The sequence below is a fragment of the Gopherus flavomarginatus genome, chromosome 12 (genome assembly GCF_025201925.1).
Source record: "Gopherus flavomarginatus isolate rGopFla2 chromosome 12, rGopFla2.mat.asm, whole genome shotgun sequence".
NCBI classification, from domain to species: Eukaryota; Metazoa; Chordata; order Testudines; family Testudinidae; genus Gopherus; species Gopherus flavomarginatus.
Window position 1 is genome coordinate 7,238,150 of NC_066628.1, and position 17,678 is coordinate 7,255,827.

Genomic DNA, 17,678 nt, shown 5'->3' on the forward strand with positions numbered 1-17,678 from the left:
GGGGAGTGGTCTGGGAGGGCACTGGGCATGGAGGTTTGGGGGGGTCTCTGGGTGGTGTGGCACTGGGCATAGGGAGTCAGAGGGGTGCTGGGCAGGGGTGTGTGTGTGTGTGGGTCTCTGGATAGTGTGGCACTGGGCGTAGGGAGTCAGAGGGGTGCTGGGCAGGGGTTTGTGGGGGTCTCTGGGTGGTGTGGCACTGGGCGTAGGGAGTCAGAGGGATGCTGGGCAGGGGGTTTTGTGGGGGTCTCTGGGTGGTGTGGCACTGGGTGTAGGGAGTCAGAGGGGTGCTGGGCAGGAGTGTGTGGAGGGGTCTCTGGGTGGTGTGGCACTGGGCGTAGGGAGCCAGAGGGGTGCTGGGCAGGGGGGTAGCGTAGTGCAGCATGGGCCCACCCCGAAGAGGAAGAAGCACGATGGCAACACAGGGCTGGGCTGGACAGTGCCCGTCTGGCAGCTCTCGGTTTGTAAACAGTGCCCTTGTACTGGGCTGGGTGTTTGAGTGAGGGGTGCAGGCTCTGACCTGGGGTATAGCCGGGGGTGCAGACACGTGGGCTCTGGGAGGGAGTTAGCAACTCAGCACGTTGTATAAGAGAAAGGAGCTGCAGTGATTTCATATAGACATAGAAACTGACAGAAGACACTTTTACAAAGTCAAAATGTGAGAGGCAGAGTTTGAGGGAGGGAGGGGGCGTCTGTACAATATTTCACGGCATTCAGCCTCCTGGCTGGAGCAATAACAGCCCTGCAACACTTGTGTGAGACAGAGAGGAGCTGCGGTGTCTGAGCTTTGACAATGTAGGAATTGGGAGGTCTGTGCCTTTAAGACCCAGCCCCAGGAACCCGCCCCCTGCTCCGGGGCTGACATGCAGCGTCCTGGGAGCAGAACGAAAACAGCCTCTGCCCCCCCCCCCCACAACCCCAGATTTGTGAGCACAGCGGATGGCTCATCTCGAGGGGTCACTGGTCCCCCATATTCCCCTCCCTAAACGGGGGGTTTGTCCCCGCGCAGGGTCTGGCAGCGTCTCCCCCCCCGGGCTTAACCCCGGCTCCCACCCCGCACCCCCGATTTTCCCCCTTCAGCCCCTCTCCCGCCGCTACCTACAGCAGTTTGATCCCCCCTGGCCAGTAAATTTTTGCCCCCTGCTCAGACCTGCCAGCCCCCCCCGCTGCGATTTGCCTCCCTTGGTGCTTTTAAACCCCCCCAAAGAGGAGGCAGCAAATCGTAAACAGAAGTGAGGACAGAGAGAGGGCAGCGGCGACAGCAAAGGTTACTGGGCAGGGGCAGTGTAGCCAAAGTAGGGAATCGGGCGCACTTGCTGTTTCTGTCGTTACACCGGTCGGGCCGGGCTGGGGGCTCTGCCCTGGGAGAGGCTCCTGGGGAGCAGCGGGAAGGGCCCTGCTGGAGATTCCCCTCTCCCGGCTGCAGCCAGGGCTCCGGGCTCCCAGCACCAGCCGCCGGGGCTCGGGGATCTCGCCAGGAGCCTGGGAGCCAGAGTCACCGCAGCGGCTGCGAGTCACTTCCTGCTGCCGGTGTAACGTCAGTTTGAGCAACCCTCCCGTTTTGCAACTAGCTGCAGTTTCTGTCACATAGGAAAACCATCTGTGCTCCTGCTCAGGAATTGCTGCCGCCTGGTCCATGAGGTTGCAAATCGGGAGGGATGGAGTTTGTGGTCGAAAACACTCAGAATCTGCTTCCTCCTGGCTAATGTGCTTTTTTGTGTGTGAATACGTGTAAAGGGAAGTAAGGTTTGGGGGTAGAGGGCACACCCCTGACCCCAAGGTGATAACCAGAGTGGCCCCTTTCATTGTTTCCACTGGCTTCCTCCTTGTTTAGTTCCAATGCCATGGCTGCTCGAGGCAGGCTATTTCGCTTTTTAGTGTGTGAATACAGATAAAGGGAAGTAAGGTTTGGGGGTACAGGGCACACCCCTGACCCCAAGGTGATAACCAGAGTGGCCCCTTTCACTGTTTCCACTGGCTTCCTCCTTGCTTAGTTCCAATGACATGGCTGCCTATGCACCTGTCACTGGTCCGGGGATGGTTGCAAATCGGGAGGGATGGAGTTTGTGGTCGAAAACACTCAGGATCTGCTTCCTCCACTGGTCCATGGCGTTGCAAATCGGGAGGGATGGAGTTTGTGGTCGAAAACACTCAGGATCTGCTTCCTCCTGGCTAATGGGCCAAATTGACCTATTGGGTGATCGAGGCACGCTCTTTCGCTTTCTTGTGTATGAATACATGAAAAGGGAGGTTAGGTTTCGGGGTATGGAGCACTCCTATGATGACACCACTTTCATTTTTCAAAATTACTTTTAAAATTTAATAGTTTGCATTATATATATGGACAGAAATACAGAGAATTATTTATTTAACATCAAGAACATTTATTATAATCTATTGTGTACATAGAAATATATTTCTTTGGGTTGCATTATGTTTTGAACAAGAGGCAGTTAAACAATGGGTTTTCTTTATTGCCTTTTTTCTTTTTGTTAATGAAGTGAACTATGCACATGTCTTGCAGTTGTAGTCTCTTTCTTCTCATATGTCAGGTTTTCTTGATTGTTTCCTTCTGTAATGCATGGTATATGTGCCCACCTCTTGCAAGAATCACACTGGACCTTTGATAAGTAAGAATTAAGAAATTAAATCACAGAAGTTACGTTATACATACTTTGCATTGACTCATCCTATTCCTTCCACATGTGAACATTACCCAATATATAACTATCGGCATGAAGAAAATGTTTAATGTTGTGTAATTTTTACAAGAATCATGATCCGTACGCAGTTTATGGCATATATTTCCCATGTAATTCTATGTTTCTTACCATCGTGCAATCCTCACTTTCTTTTTCACAGTCGATAAGGTTGCAGTATATGCAGTAGTCCTCCACGCTTTCTTAAAAATAAATATAGCATTACGAAATGATGAATACGTTACGACCAACACTGAAAATGCTAAACTTGATGTATTAATTGTCAATATTGTAATCCAGTCAATGGTTTGAACACACATATCTTTTCCTTTTTTTGGAATATTTTTTTCAAATTTTAACTTTACTGCACCTGTATCTAAAAATGCAAATTTCATTTAACTGGTCGATCAATAGTAATCATTCACCCCATTCAAATTTTTGTGTACTTAAAGATATTATTGATTCATAGTCACCATTTCAGAAGCAAACCTGTGAGATATCCCACTTTAGGGGTATTAAGATAACTGTCTGTTATGTGACATAATTCCACTCTTCACGTTATCCTCACATGTGCCTAATGAGTCCACAATACATGGTAGAAAGTAATTACCTGACTCCTTCATTAGAAGAATTGCTATATGTCTTCTAAACGCAGTATTAGCCTTCTGTGTTGTTTCCACCGTACTGATGTCTTTGTGCTGCAAATATGTTTCTGCAAACTAACAACACTGCTATTTAGAATAAACCTCATACTTACCATAGGTGAAAATGGGCTGGTCCAGTGTACCGGTAAGAATTGGCCACTGGTTCCAGACCATACATGGCTGACGTTACACTTCCGATGTGGCAGTGCTTTATGCTTTAACAGCACTGCCCCCTTTATCCCCTACCCCCCGCATCTGCGGCCCTGCCATACGGTATGGCAATGCTGTTAAATGCTCCTGGCAGGGCTGCCTACTGTGGAGGACCAAAAGGGGCTCTGGGTTACAGTGATTTACAAGGGCCTGGTGCTCCTGGCCACTGCAACAGCAGCTGTCAGGAAGAGCTGGATGGTAGAATCTGGTCCCCCAGCACCGCACCTGCCACTGGACAATCAATCCCTTCTTGTGGTCACAAGCACACCACCATCCACAATGGCAAGGACACCAGTGCAGTGCCCACTGGTAATCTCTGGCATTTACTTTCACCATGGATAATTAAACATACATAACCTATAATAATGCCAATTTGGTATTCAATACCTTTAAGATGAGTGGTCCACAGTTGTGACCATCACTTTGTCTGGGATGCTCCACAATTTTACTGTTCCAATCAGATGAGGATTTACTAGTTAATCGTTTGATGAAGTTTCTGAAATTGTTAGAGAGTACATTAGCAGACTGTATAAATGAGCTTTGCTTTCCGTTATTTCCCACTCTGGTTTCTGGACATAGATAAAAATCCATTCTCTCGCTTTTTACTTAGTCATTGAAATGACTTATTGCTCACATACAGACACACTTGTTTTCATATTATTGTCTCACACTTACACAGTGTGTCACCTGAGTTGCTGTACCCCATGTTGATAATAACACATTCTCAATCATGCAACATGCTACTGTTTCGTGTGTGTCCACATTCTGTGAAGTCGGTGCCCAGAGTCACATCACACAAGTTCTCTCAAAGTCCATTATTAAGCACATTCAGTACAAGTACATGCTGTTTCAATGTTCATTTGTAGCTAATAGGAAGACATTATTCCCATTATTGTAACATTCCCTTTAAAAAAATTTCAATGGAACAGTTAGTGTCCACTGTGAAAGTAAGTATCTAATAAATCACCTCCAATTCCTCAGGCATGTTCTTTCATATCTGATCTCATCACACAAGGGGTCAATTATTAACAATTCCTTTTTTTTCATCAAGGCTATCTGTAAGTTTAAATATATTCATAAAATGTATTAGTAATGTGATTATTTCAAAAAATTAATACTAATTCATCAACAATCAGTATGAAATTAACATATTTTCGTTTGTAATGTAACAGTAACACACAACATATAAGCATATTGTGAAATCAATCAACTCTTTACAGAATGTATTCTTCCATGTTACATGAACAATGTAAATTGACAGTATCAATTTATTTTTAACAATCACATTCCACTTTCCTTATGAATGCACTGAACTCCCTGAAAACCCGCAGCACGGGAAATTATATCACCACTACCATAGTTGTGTTCCAAATCTCTTATTTATTGCCACATTTATTGGCCATAATCCAGAAGCAAAATACAAACCATCTTACCGCAAGAACCCAATGACCTGGTGTGTGGTAAGGAAGCAGTAATATATCATTTTGAAGTAATTCACTCTGTTTTTATTTAAAAGAAATTTGAAATGTAAGTATAGTTTCCAGTGAGGCAAACCATGAGATATATATTATATTGTATTTCCCAAATTCATTACATGTATTACTATTAGACTATTCCCCCACATCAAACATATCATTGTATTTGCTGTCACACTGTGTTTAACTCAGTGACTGAAATTGTTTTTTTTTCATTTTATGTAGGAAAGTGTGTTAACATTTACCTTCAATTTCATTTGTGTTGCTCTGCCTGAGAGAATGGCAGTGGAAACTACTGATGAGATGGCTTGTACCTGTTGACAGTCAACAAAGCTATTACTGCATTAATAATTGTGGCACGTCAAGAACATAATGAATTTAATATAGACAGACATGAAACGGATCCTTAGTGTTAGAAAGCAGATATGTATCTGTAAGAGAGTCCTATAGAAACAAAATGATTTGTAATCAATGTGCTCTGTCTTACTTCCTTTAAAAAGTGACTAAGCTGTTCGCATACTTGTGTTCAATTAATGGATCCACTGAACTGTACAGCAGAACTAATGTGGCCCTCTATTGTATATCCGATATGCACCTCCAAATACATTTTAGTAAATGCTTGACAGCAGTATATACACAGAAATGTTGAAAGTTCGGGTGTGTGTTGATATTTCAAGGGCATTTGGACTTAAATATGTTGTGTCATAAATTTCCCGTGATTGTTTATTTAGTGCATCAGTGTATTGTGTCATGTATCACAGTAACTAGCCTACCTTTCCATCTGCTTTCTCAACTACACAGCTCAAAAATGCATCAATAACCTACAACACATGATGGAAGAAAAGCACAATTACGATGGTATTTGAGTAATCAATCACATCATCAAATACATGTTTACTAGTACTTAAATGTACCTCATCACTTATCCAGCTTCTTGGTTTCAGGCAATGAAATGAAGAGCCATATAATTTTATGTTTCTCACTTTGGCCTCTAGTCTCTCTGTGTGTTTGCTGGTCATTAACAATTTTACTAGGAAAAAAATATTAACACGTATTACATGCATGGTAATACAGTTTCCTTTTTCTCTGCTTTAATACTGTCAATGCCGCCACTTTGTACATGAAAACCTGTAATATAGTTCAAGTTATAAAGTATGTTAATGTGTTTAGCAAAGGTGCGGTATCCAATTACCTTTCAGAAACCATTGCTTGTCTTCCACTTCCTCTGTAAGCATGTCATCAAAGCTGTCATCAGCATCACTTGTATCATTGTTTGACACATCTTGCCCTATATATTCCTCTTTTTCTATTGCTGTGACCTCTATGTTTTCCATTTTGCTGTCAAGAGATACAGTGCCATCCACTTCTCTAATCTCTTCCGTGGGTGTTTCTGGTTCACTGTCACCAACTCCAATTTCAGTTCCAGTTTTTCCCTCTGATGTGCTTTCAGCAGCTAATGTTGTTGGTTCTTTTACTGGTTTTAAGTGTGCAGTACTGTACATGGTTCCTAACTGTTTCCCTGATATGGTTTGTAATTTCACTCTCTTACCTTCAACACTCATAATTTTGTATGGTCCCCGATATTTAGATTCCAATACTCCTCCTTTTCTTGTTCTCTGTCTAGCATTCAGTAACAGAACAGAGTCCCCAACTTCAAATGTTATTTCCCCATATTTAGAAGTCTTTCTTTTAGCATAATGTCTTTGTTGTTTTTCTTGTGCTTTAGCAATGTTACTTAGGGCCAGCGCGATGTCAGCGTCATGTCTCGATTTCATATTCATGCTGTACTCTTTGCAGAAATCTTCCCCGAACATATCCAGATCTGGGATCTTTGTAAACAAATGGAGAAGTGGTTGTATTAGTAAAATGAAGGCACACAGAATGCCATATGTACATGAAAGGTGCTGGGAATAACATACACTTACCGTGTAATTATCTAAGACATCTTCTGGAAACACTGCGTCATCACAAAACATTAGTCGGAAAGGTGAAAATTTTGTTGTTGCATGTATTTTAGTTCGCAAAGAAAACAAAATGGGTTCAAGTAATTTATCCCAATTACTCCCATTGTTATCAACCATCTTCCGCAGTGCTCTGTAACAAAGGCACATTGATTTGATTGTTTAAGAAAAGAAAGTCACATGTACGGTCTTGTTTGAAACTGATCAGACACAATCAAAAAGGTGTAATACGTAATGTAAAAAAAGATTTCCATGTAACACATTGCTTTTGAAGATTTTTTTGGGAGTTGCATCTTTTAGTATAGCACATTCTACTTGCCATTATTACCGTACGATTCCCACCATTCACTTACCTTTTTATGGATTTATTAGCGTTTTCAGTCAAGCCATTGGTTTGTGGGTGGTACGGACTGGTGAAGCTACGTTCTATTCCCAATTTATTACAAACATACAAGTTAAGCTGAAAGAAAAAAAGTTACACCATAAACATACATATAGACTTGTGTAGAGGAATTTTCCTTTGGGTATGGGCCACTACTTTTACGTGTAATTAGCAACAGGCATAACTGTCTTCTCATATTTGTTTTGGAAACAAGTAGTTGTTCGTTTCTTTGTTAGATATGAAGAAAAATAATTTTATAGCAACACTGATGGTGACCAACAGCAGTTTCTATATATAAAAAGAAAAGATGGTGGTTGTTAGAGATCTATGGGTGACCTGACAGTGACTTTGAGTACACAGTACAAATAACCAGAAAAAAAGAAATCATTACCTTATTATTGAATTCTGCACCACGATCTGTCAGTATCCGCTGTGGGCATCCACGTCGAAGAATCATGCTGAACATGATCTGTACCACCTCAATTGACGACTTATTTCTAAGTGGAAATGCTTCCACCCATCTTGAAAGATAATCTATGGCTGTAAGTATATACTGGTATCCATCCTTTGTTACTGGTAACGGTCCTATTAAATCCATTCCCACCAATTCCCAGATCCGAGTGACCTACATACAAGGGTATCAATTACAGTCATACTTCACATGTTTATTACTAAATGTTCTCAATGAACCCATATGTCAGAAGCAGAGTACACAATGTAATATGGTTAAAACAGCCATAGAATCCAAATGAAATCCCACTTTTAAATGCAGAAGAGAAAGAAAGAAAGAATAAACAAACAAAAAGAAGTACAGGAATGAGTGTTTGAAAACAATAACAGAGTAAAGCAGAAGAAATATCCCCACCCAGTGCGAAGGCGTATTAGAGGTAATTGCTGCACTATGCTGTGCCACTTACATGCATTGAACTTGTTTCAAAATCAAAGCCTCATTGTATTGCAGAAATAACCATGGATAATGATAAACCATAACGTGTCTGATTCAAAAATTCACCTTTATGCTTTTCAAGGTGGTATCCAGATTTGATTGCTTTCCCTCTTTCTGGCAAGTCAGACACTGTGCAACCTGTTTTTGATGGAACAATATGATGACATGAACATTTCGTTATGGAAATAGTATCACAAGGGAACAGAGTTCACATTTGCACACCAAATATACTTTTATATTTCTTTCATTCATTTTGAACTTCTATTTCAATTGTAAATACCATTCATCAGCATTTTGTTTCATTAGTGTACATACCCAATTGGCAATGTCTTCTGTCATCCCTGGCCAATAGTATTTTGATGTCAGCGCATTCCTCGTTTTGAATATTCCTAGATGTCCACCCTCTGGACTGTCATGATACCTTTTAAAGAGTTGCAGGGCTTCTTTCATGGTATGCACAACGACAACCTTTCTTCCTTTTGCTGAATGGAACAATCTCCCCTCTGTTGATCATAGAAGATGGAGCACAGAGGATGATTAAAGTTTATCTGGGCCCTGGGACAGAGCAATTGTTGGGCACCTACCCACCTTGTCCACTGGCTACACCACCTATCGCCTTATCCCTTTCGTCCTCTTCCCCAGGATCGCAGCCATGTTACACCTGGGCTCCCCACCATTTTGCCGGGCCCTCAACTCCTTGGCTCATTTCCCACCCACCCTGCTGTCCCACACAGCACCAGGACTGGAGAAGCTCTGTCCCTGTGTCACGGCCATACCAGGGAGTGAGAGCTCCTCCAGTCCCAGGGCCGTGGTGGAGTTTTGGATCCTGTGGTTCTTTAGGGGACTAAAAGCAGGGTGCTGTGGAGTTTCCTGCCCCACCAGGCACGTCTCCTGAAGATGGGGTCAGGCATAGGGGCTTCCCCTGCTGCCTTGTGGCTTCTGCCAGGGCTGGGGTGTGGGAAAAGTGTTTAACTTAAGCTATAAGTGGTTATTGGCAAAACCATTAATTAATTAAAAGGCATATGGCTATCAAAGACATCTATATACAGTCTGGTTCATAATGCCTTGAGTACAAGGGGGAAATTTCAGTGTATAGCAGGGCTGCCCAGAGGAGGGGGGGCAAGTGGGGCAATTTGCCCTGGGCCCCACACGGGCCCCTAGGAGAGTTTTTCAGGGCCCCTGAAGCGGGGTCCTTCACTTGCTCCTTGTGCCCTGGAAAACTGTCAAGGGGCCCGGGCCCCCAGAGCTTCTTTCACTCTTGGTCTTTGCCAGTGGGGGGATCCTTCCTCCAGGGCAGAGGGACGCCCCACAGCTGAATTACTGCTGTAGCAGGGCCCCCCTGCCACCAGAGACCACAGGCCCCAGAGTCCTCTGGGCAGCCCTGGTGCATAGTAAGACGTTTTTGCTCATTTAACATATAGTGATTGTTGGTGGTGCTTGCAGCAGACCAGATAACATAATTACGAAATGAAACAAAGTCATCATTTTTTTTTAAATAAAATTTAGACTCATTTCTCACACAACTGCACAGCACACTCCTTTTGTTGCACCACTGGCATAGACAGATTTTCTGGAAAATTTTAATAAAAATAGAGATCCAAATTCCAGTCCCATTGAAGGTAAGGTTAACACTCCAAATACTCCCAGTGTTGGGACATCATGACCAACATTTACAGGCTGAAGTTTCCTGTGTTATGTGCCAGTACTATCTTAAAACAAATATTCCTTACCTTCCAATGAAAAGTTGACAGCATATCGACGCAGGTTCAGTCTGCCTGCTTTATTCATTCCTTCCGGATATGTGCTACTCCTTATGTATGTCAAAACATTTGCAATTTTTTCTTCAAAAGATTTCCCTGAGAATTGTTTACAAGAGAAAACAGTTACTTAAGTGCAAACATGGCATATCAATGCATATAAGACTCAAGGCAGAGTTATAAGGTAAGCGATTTACATTGCAAACCCATAAGCAGGGTAAACCTAAATCAACAATACATCATTCATAGGCCAGTGACATGACAGACCTAAATAAATTGCAGGCATGTGCATAATTCGGAAATATCTGTGGCTTGCAAATTTTGGCTGTATTTGCTCAATGAAGAGTGAATGTTCTCAGATATAAGGAGATCAGTACAAAATTGTAACAATGTATAGACCTAGTGACTCAGGACAGTAAATGTAGCAGCAAAAAAATGTCAATAAAAAAAACAAGCAGAGTTGCTTGAAGATAATGGGTTTTGAAAAACTATGTAATATATAATAATATATGGGGATATACTTATGTCACAGAACTAGGTCATTGAGTCCAATCCCCTGCCTTCACTATCAGGACCAAGTACTGTCCCTGACAGTTTTTTTTGGCCTTGCTTTTTTTTTTTTTTTTTTTCTTTTTTTGGCCATGATCCATAAATGGTCCCCTTAAGGATTAGGCTCACAACCCTGGCTTTAGCAGGCCAATGCTCAAAACACTGAGCTAGCCCTCCCCGCCATGGGAACACATGGAAAAATTCTACTTACTTGCCATTGTGTGTATTGAGGTAATTTTTTGCTTGGTGCAACTTTTTTGGAGAAAATCGTTGTCTGGAAATCTGAAGAATCTGAAATAGAGAAACCCCTGTAACATACACATATCAGTATCACCTCATTCTCAGCAATGTCTTTGATTAATCGTTTTAATGTAATTAAACTAACCAATCCTAACATAATGTTACTTGATTATCTAAGAAATTAGATTGCGTCATCTAAATTGTTTTTCACACAGCAAGATTACTTTTATGTCAGCCTAAGAAAGTAAAGAAAAACAAAGAGACACCACACAGATAAACAATATAGAAATTAGGAGCAATAAAGAAATCACCATGATTACAGGCATGCAAACCATTTAAGAAATGATTATACAGGTATTGTAAAGATTCTTTATTATTCAGGCAGTTAGCCAGGAATACCTTTAGTATTTCTGTACTTTTACCAGATTTGCCCATTACTTGGGGTATGCTCATTTATTGGGCTTACTTGTCTGGGTTCTCCCCCTGATAATTCTACTGTTCTGGAGGGGGGTGGTTGTGTAACTCGATCAATGTACTCATTGTGTGCCCAATGGAATGAGTCAAACAGCACTTTCAAGCTGACACCTTTATTTGTCCCAGATGTAGCATGTCCCTATACCCATCTTTACATCACAAGCAGAGTCTAAACAAAGTAAGTTACATTTTTACAGTTTAATACCTGTGTTAGAAAAGGAAACAGAGAGAGAAAATGAGGAAACTCACCCACTCCAGGAAGCTTGAACTCCTGAGTCTTCACTGATGATCTTAGCTCACAGTCCTGAATCTGTCAGGAATAGATGTGGTTACCTAAGGAAGTGGTTGAATCTCCTTCCCTAGAGGTTTTTAAGATCAGGCTTGACAAAGCCCTGGCTGGGATGATTTAGTTGGGGTTGGTCCTGCTTTGAGCAGGGGGTTGGACTAGAAGCCTCCTGAGGTCCCTTCCAACCCTCATAGTCTATGATTCTATTCTGGATAGCTGACACTTGTGCCCCCGTGTCTCTCCACGCAGTAACCTTCTTTCCGCCCACTCTCAAATTTTCCCTTCGCTCCAAGGGTATTTGAGAGGCATCCGGGCCTGGGGATCTTTGGTGTGATGGTGGTGTAATGAATTGCACTCGCATGGTGTTCTTGGGACACTTGGCCTTGATATGTCCCAGTTCATTACACTTAAAGCATCTTCCATCTGATGGATCACTGGGCCGAGGTGAGTTACTGGAGACTGGTGAGGTTGAAGGGTAGGGTATCTGTGGCTTTACTTGGGTGGTATGTGGGGTCTTTGGCTGTCCTCGGTTGTAGGGTTTATGGTCTGTGTGCCCCCTGGGGTAATCGTTCCCCTTGACAGTAGCTTTTTTGCTTTCTGCCAGTTCCATCCATTTGGCTCCAATCTCCCCCGCCTCAGCGATATTCTTGGGGTTTCCATCTTGTATGTACCGTGTGATGTCTTCAGGAACACCATCCAAGAACTGCTCCATTTGTATGAGGAGGTTCAGTTCTTCCAAGGTTTGAATGTTGTTTCCTGTTAGCCAGGCCTCATAGTTTTTTGCAATGTAGTAGGCGTGTTGGGAAATGACACCTCTGGTTTCCACTTTTGGGTTCTGAAGCGCCGACGGGCATGATCTGGGGTTATCCCCATCCTGTATCTGGCCTTGGTTAGAAAAAGTTTATAGTCATTCATTTGGTGCTTAGGCATTTCAGCTGCCACCTCTGCTAAAGGTCCACTGAGCTGTGACCTCAATTCTACCATGTACTGGTCTTCGGGAATGCTGTACCCAAGACAGGCTCTTTCAAAATTTTCCAAGAAGGCCTCGGTGTCATCACCTGCCTTGTAGGTGGGAAATTTCCTGGGCTGTGGAGCAATATTTGGCGCCGGGTTGTTAGGGTTGGCTGGCACAGGCAGCCCAGCTTTTGCCAACTCCAGTTCATGTTTTCTCTGTTTTTCCTTCTCTTCATTCTCTTTTTGTTGTTTTTCGGCAATTTTCCTTTCTCGGTGGTGGGCCGACTCTTCTTCTGCTTGTTTCCTTCGGTAGGCCACCTCTTCTTCTTCTAGTTTTCTTTTGTGTGCTGCCTCCTTGGCTGCCTCTTTGGCTGCCTGTTCTCTTTGGTAGGCTGCCTGTTCTCTTTGGTAGGCTGCCTCTTTGATCTGTTCTTCTCTTTCTTTCATCTCCATCTCTTTTTGTTTTATTTCCAGTTGTCGCCTGTGTTCAGCTTCTTTGATTTGTTCTTCGGCGTCAATTTTTGCCTTAGAAGTCATGGTTCCTGTTTTCTTGTGTTGGGGTGCCCTCCGGTGTTTATCTTCTGAACTGCAGGTTCTGTTGCCTCCTGGAGTCTGCCTAGCAACAGTGCTTTTTTCCTTTTCTCTCTCTAGCTAATGTTCAATGAAGGGAAACCAGAAAAACCACTTTATTTGCATGCCTATAAGTGCTGGTACTTGACTCCTAATGGGAGGGCTATTGCATGACAAAAGACCCTTAACAGGTTCTTAATGGCTTCTCGCTTAACATGCAAGCCACAAACTGCGAGAGAGAGCAGAAAAAAAAAATTCTCTCTGGTTCCCTTTTAAAACCAACTGTTTCTCTCTGCTAAAAAGCCCTTAGCAGAGAAAAGAAAAATATAATATTCCTACTGGCTTCTGGATTCTAGTCCCACCAGCTGCACACCATGTAATAACCTTAGTCCCAGATTTGGACCTTAGCGTCCAAAATATGGGGGTTAGCATGAAAACCTCCAAGCTTAGTTACCAGCTTGGACCTGGTACCTGCTGCCACCACCCAAAAAATTAGAGTGTTTTGGGGCACTCTGGTCCCTCTGAAAAACCTTCCCTGGGGACCCCAAGACCCAAATCCCTTGAGTCTCACAACAAAGGGAAATAATCCTTTTTCCCTTCCCCCCTCCAGGTGCTCCTGGAGAGATACACAGACACAAGCTCTGTGAACCCAAACAGAGTGAATCTCCCTCTCTGTTCCCAATCCTGGAAACAAAAAGTACTTTCCTATTCCCCCCAGAGGGAATGCAAAAATCAGGCTAGCGATCCAACACACAAATCTCCCCTTGATTTCTTCCTCCCACCAATTCCCTGGTGAGTACAGACTCAATTTCCCTGAAGTAAAGAAAAACTCCAACAGGTCTTAAAAGAAAGCTTTATATAAAAAGAAAGAAAAATAAGTACAAATGTTCTCTCTGTATTTAGATGATACAACACCGGGTCAATTGCTTAAAAGAATATTGAATAAACAGCCTTATTCCAAAAGAATACAAATCAAAGCACTCCAGCACTTATATTCATGCAAATACCAAAGAAAAGAAACCATAGAACTTACTATCTGATCTCTTTGTCCTTACACTTAGAAACAGAAGACTAGAAAGTAGAACTACTTCTCCAAAGCTCAGAGAAAGCAGGCAGACAGAAAACAAAGACAAAAACACACAGTTCCCTCCACCCAAAGTTGAAAAAATCCGGTTTCCTGATTGGTCCTCTGGTCAGGTGCTTCAGGTGAAAGAGACATTAACCCTTAGCTATCTGTTTATGACAGTCCCTATACCCATCTTTACATCACAAGCAGAGTCTAAACACAGTGAGTTACATTTTTACAGTTTAATACCTGTGTTAGAAAAGGAAACAGAGAGAGAAAATGAGGAAACTCACCCACTCCAGGAAGCTTGAACTCCTGAGTCTTCACTGATGATCTTAGCTCACAGTCCTGAATCTGTCAGGAATAGATGTGGTTACCTAAGGAAGTGGTTGAATCTCCTTCCCTAGAGGTTTTTAAGATCAGGCTTGACAAAGCCCTGGCTGGGATGATTTAGTTGGGGTTGGTCCTGCTTTGAGCAGGGGGTTGGACTAGAAGCCTCCTGAGGTCCCTTCCAACCCTCATAGTCTATGATTCTATTCTCTGATTCTAACTCAGGCAGAATTTGGGTCTATGCATGCATAAGAATTCTTACTTAAGAGTGAGCAAATGGTTTTGTAGAGAAAATATGCAATAGGTTGAATTGGTTGAAGGGAGAACAGTAGATTTGTTTATGGGTAAACCGATGACTGCAGGAATTTCTTTAGGCTAGAGAGTAGGAGCTGATCACTTCTTACTGTGGGTGATGTTCCTTCAGGGGGCTGACAATGAAATGTGTCTGCTTCAGTATTTTGGATATCAGTCAGATATCAATCTGAGTTTCAACACTAGAATTTGTCTAAATGCTAAGGTGGGTGTGAATGAGGGTAGGGGAGTTTCCTCAAGCTTGTCACCATGGTTGTAGGTATGCAGGTATGTCTCACACCTCCATTGAATGCTCCATGCAAGTTTTTTGTCTGATCACTTTTGGTTTTGGGGAACAGACAGGATACTAGTTACCAAAGAAGACAGGTATTATCTGTGACTGCTGAGTTCTTAACAGGATATTGATCATAAAATATTTAACCATATGTTGTGACTACTTACATTAAAGAAATCCATTCCATCTTAGTTTAGGAGAGAGAGCAGTGATTGACCAGTAATAATCTGGTGTTGCAGATCCCCGTAGTACAGTTGTTTTTTCTTCTCCACTGTCAGTGCAGCTTGTATTTTGTTGAGTTTTGCACAAAGATGCAGAAATGTGGACCATCCAAAAGTTCTGCAGCCACTGGTCATCAGCCCAAGCCTTCATTGTTGCAGAAGATTTTTGCACTTGGGAAGGTTCTAAGATGACACCATATAATAAACTTACTGAATATTTGTGAATCAGTTTCTATACACAAGCAATGACGTGTGAAAATAGGACTGTAAGAGCTGAGTTAACAGGCAAGATAAATGCAGCAAAAGGCAATTCTAAAATTTGTGAACTGTTGTGAGACTTCACATAGACAAATAAATATGAGAGAGTCTTTTAAATACTGAAAATGTGTGATGCAGAGGTTGATGGAATGTAGGGAAATAATTTCACTGTATCATGTCTCCTGTAGAAAGAAAGTAGCACTGGGGCAGCAGATTTGAATATTTTTTGGTGGGATCCAGAAAAGGTCCAAGGGCGTTTTGCTATGGGAGGGGGCTTGAGGTCAGTACTGAGTTTACAATGGTGCCAATGGTGCCATGGCAACAGGCCCATCCTGCATCACGTTGCAAACACAGTGCTCAGAATTAAGCGATGTTCTCAGGACTATTGTACTCTATACTAGTTTTCAATTGCCTGCTAAATGTTTCAGCCATGCCACCTTTTCACTCAGCTATATCCTGATTCGTGGTGACTGGGAATGGGGAGACAGGGGCAGGGAGTGTAGTAGATGCCAATTTGAGGTGAATATTCTCTTGTCCAGACTATACTGGGTTTATGGTGCTTTGTGCCATGGACAGGAGCAAAGTGGCTGGTGAATAACCCAGAATCTGGTTAATAATTGTTCTCTAAATTCAGCTTTCTTCTTTCTCTCTCTGTGAAGTATCACTAATTCAAAATACTACTGTTCAAATAGACTGGATAATGGTAATAGCATAATCTCTTCTTATAACATTGTATACCCTACTACCAAATTTTTATATAAAATACTTACTATTCATAATACAATAAATCCAACAGAAACAAAACATAAGAAAAGCTTTTTTTCTGCATCTTCTTTAAACTTTACCAGTTATCTCTTGCTTCAGAATGCCTCATGCGTGGCCCATATTGTTTACAATAGGATTCAACATGTGGCTTGGAAGCTGACTCTTTACTGATTCCTGAAGAGCTTTGAGCTCAATGTTCATCCCAGATAGATACTATATGCAGAAGCACAGCTCTGTATATATCAGGGGGAGGGGAATTATTTATCTTTGTGCACATGTAATGGTGTTTGGTGTTTGTAAGACAAGGTATCATAATGAACTGTGTAAAAGAGAGGTTGGGAGGCTCCAGGAAGGTGTGTAAAGTGCTGGGATGTCAGGATCCCGGAGGCGCTCTCACCCCCACACTAGGGCGGTGTTCAGGGCTGGCTTTAGGAAGTGCAGGGCCCAATTTGAACATTTTTGGTGGGGTCATGGATGACTAAAAAAAAAAAAGTGTAAAATAAAGCCATTCATTTCTTAGCAACCGGTTCCCTATAACAAGTTCTGATTTAAGAGATGTGCCACAGTATGTATTTTTTGTACCAATAAGGTTACCATACGTCCGTATTTTCCTGGATGGCGATTTAAGACCCAAAAAGCCTGACATATCTGGGAAAATAGAGATGTATGTTAACCCTACCTAAAGTTCTTTTTTAAACAGATGGGTCTGAACTAGAAATGAGCTCTGTTTCACATGTGTGGGTCCCCGCCACTCCCTGGGGGTGTACTAGGGTGACCAGATGTCCTGATTTTATAGGGACAGTCCCAATTTTCCGATCTATTTCTTATATAGGATCCTATTACCCTCCACCCCATCCCGATTTCTCATACTTGCTGTCTGGTTACCCTAGGGTGTACACAGGTGTGGGTCCCAGCTGCTCCTTGCCCCCCTCATTGAAGCAGGTGTGCAGGGTTACTGCCCTGGGAACTGTAGGGCACCCATGGACATGGGGCTGGCTGGAGGCAGGGCAGGGTCTGACTGGAGGAAGGGTCTGGCTGCAGGCAGGGCAAGGGGTGTGGGGATGGCTGGAGATAGGTATGTGTGGGGTGGGGTGGGCTGGCTGGCTTCAGGCAGGGCCACAGGAGGCTGAGGCATGGGTTGGCAGGGCTGGAGACAGAGGAGTGCAGGACTAGCTGGCTTCAGGCAAGGGTGTGTGGCAGGGGTTGCCTGGAGACAGGGCAGGGGATGGTTGGCTCGAGATAGGGCAGGGGATGCAGGGCTCGCTCCAGCCCCTGCTGGGAGCCCCAAGCCCTTTAAATTGCCCCCTG

General features: G+C 43.0%; 1 protein-coding gene and 1 long non-coding RNA gene across 2 annotated transcripts; both read right to left on the minus strand.

The window, feature by feature from the left end:
* Nucleotides 1–2,489: 2,489 nt before the first annotated feature.
* Nucleotides 2,490–6,504, minus strand: LOC127033135 (uncharacterized). Its single transcript, XM_050920939.1, has 9 exons — nucleotides 6,218–6,504; nucleotides 5,940–6,055; nucleotides 5,799–5,846; nucleotides 4,984–5,049; nucleotides 4,518–4,606; nucleotides 3,938–4,046; nucleotides 3,307–3,415; nucleotides 2,829–2,899; nucleotides 2,490–2,618 (listed from the first exon to the last, which is right to left on the minus strand). Exons 1-9 carry the CDS (start codon nucleotides 6,357–6,359, stop codon nucleotides 2,490–2,492), a joined length of 879 nt encoding a protein of 292 aa, XP_050776896.1. The 5' UTR covers nucleotides 6,360–6,504.
* Nucleotides 6,505–10,109: 3,605 nt separating this feature from the next.
* LOC127033392 (uncharacterized) lies at nucleotides 10,110–15,343 on the minus strand. Its single transcript, XR_007769082.1, has 4 exons — nucleotides 15,294–15,343; nucleotides 11,584–11,644; nucleotides 10,832–10,911; nucleotides 10,110–10,170 (listed from the first exon to the last, which is right to left on the minus strand). It is a non-coding gene; the product is annotated as an uncharacterized LOC127033392 (long non-coding RNA).
* Between the last annotated feature and the right edge of the window lie 2,335 nt (nucleotides 15,344–17,678).

Coding starts and splice junctions, on each gene's coding strand:
- LOC127033135 (XM_050920939.1), bottom strand. CDS start 6,359: ATGGAAAACATAGAGGTCACAGCAATAGAAAAAGAGGAATATATAGGG. Junction 3,416..3,937: donor GTGGACCACTCATCTTAAAG/GTATTGAATACC, acceptor CAGTGTTGTTAG/TTTGCAGAAACATATTTGCA. Junction 2,619..2,828: donor AAAGTGAGGATTGCACGATG/GTAAGAAACATA, acceptor TACTTATCAAAG/GTCCAGTGTGATTCTTGCAA.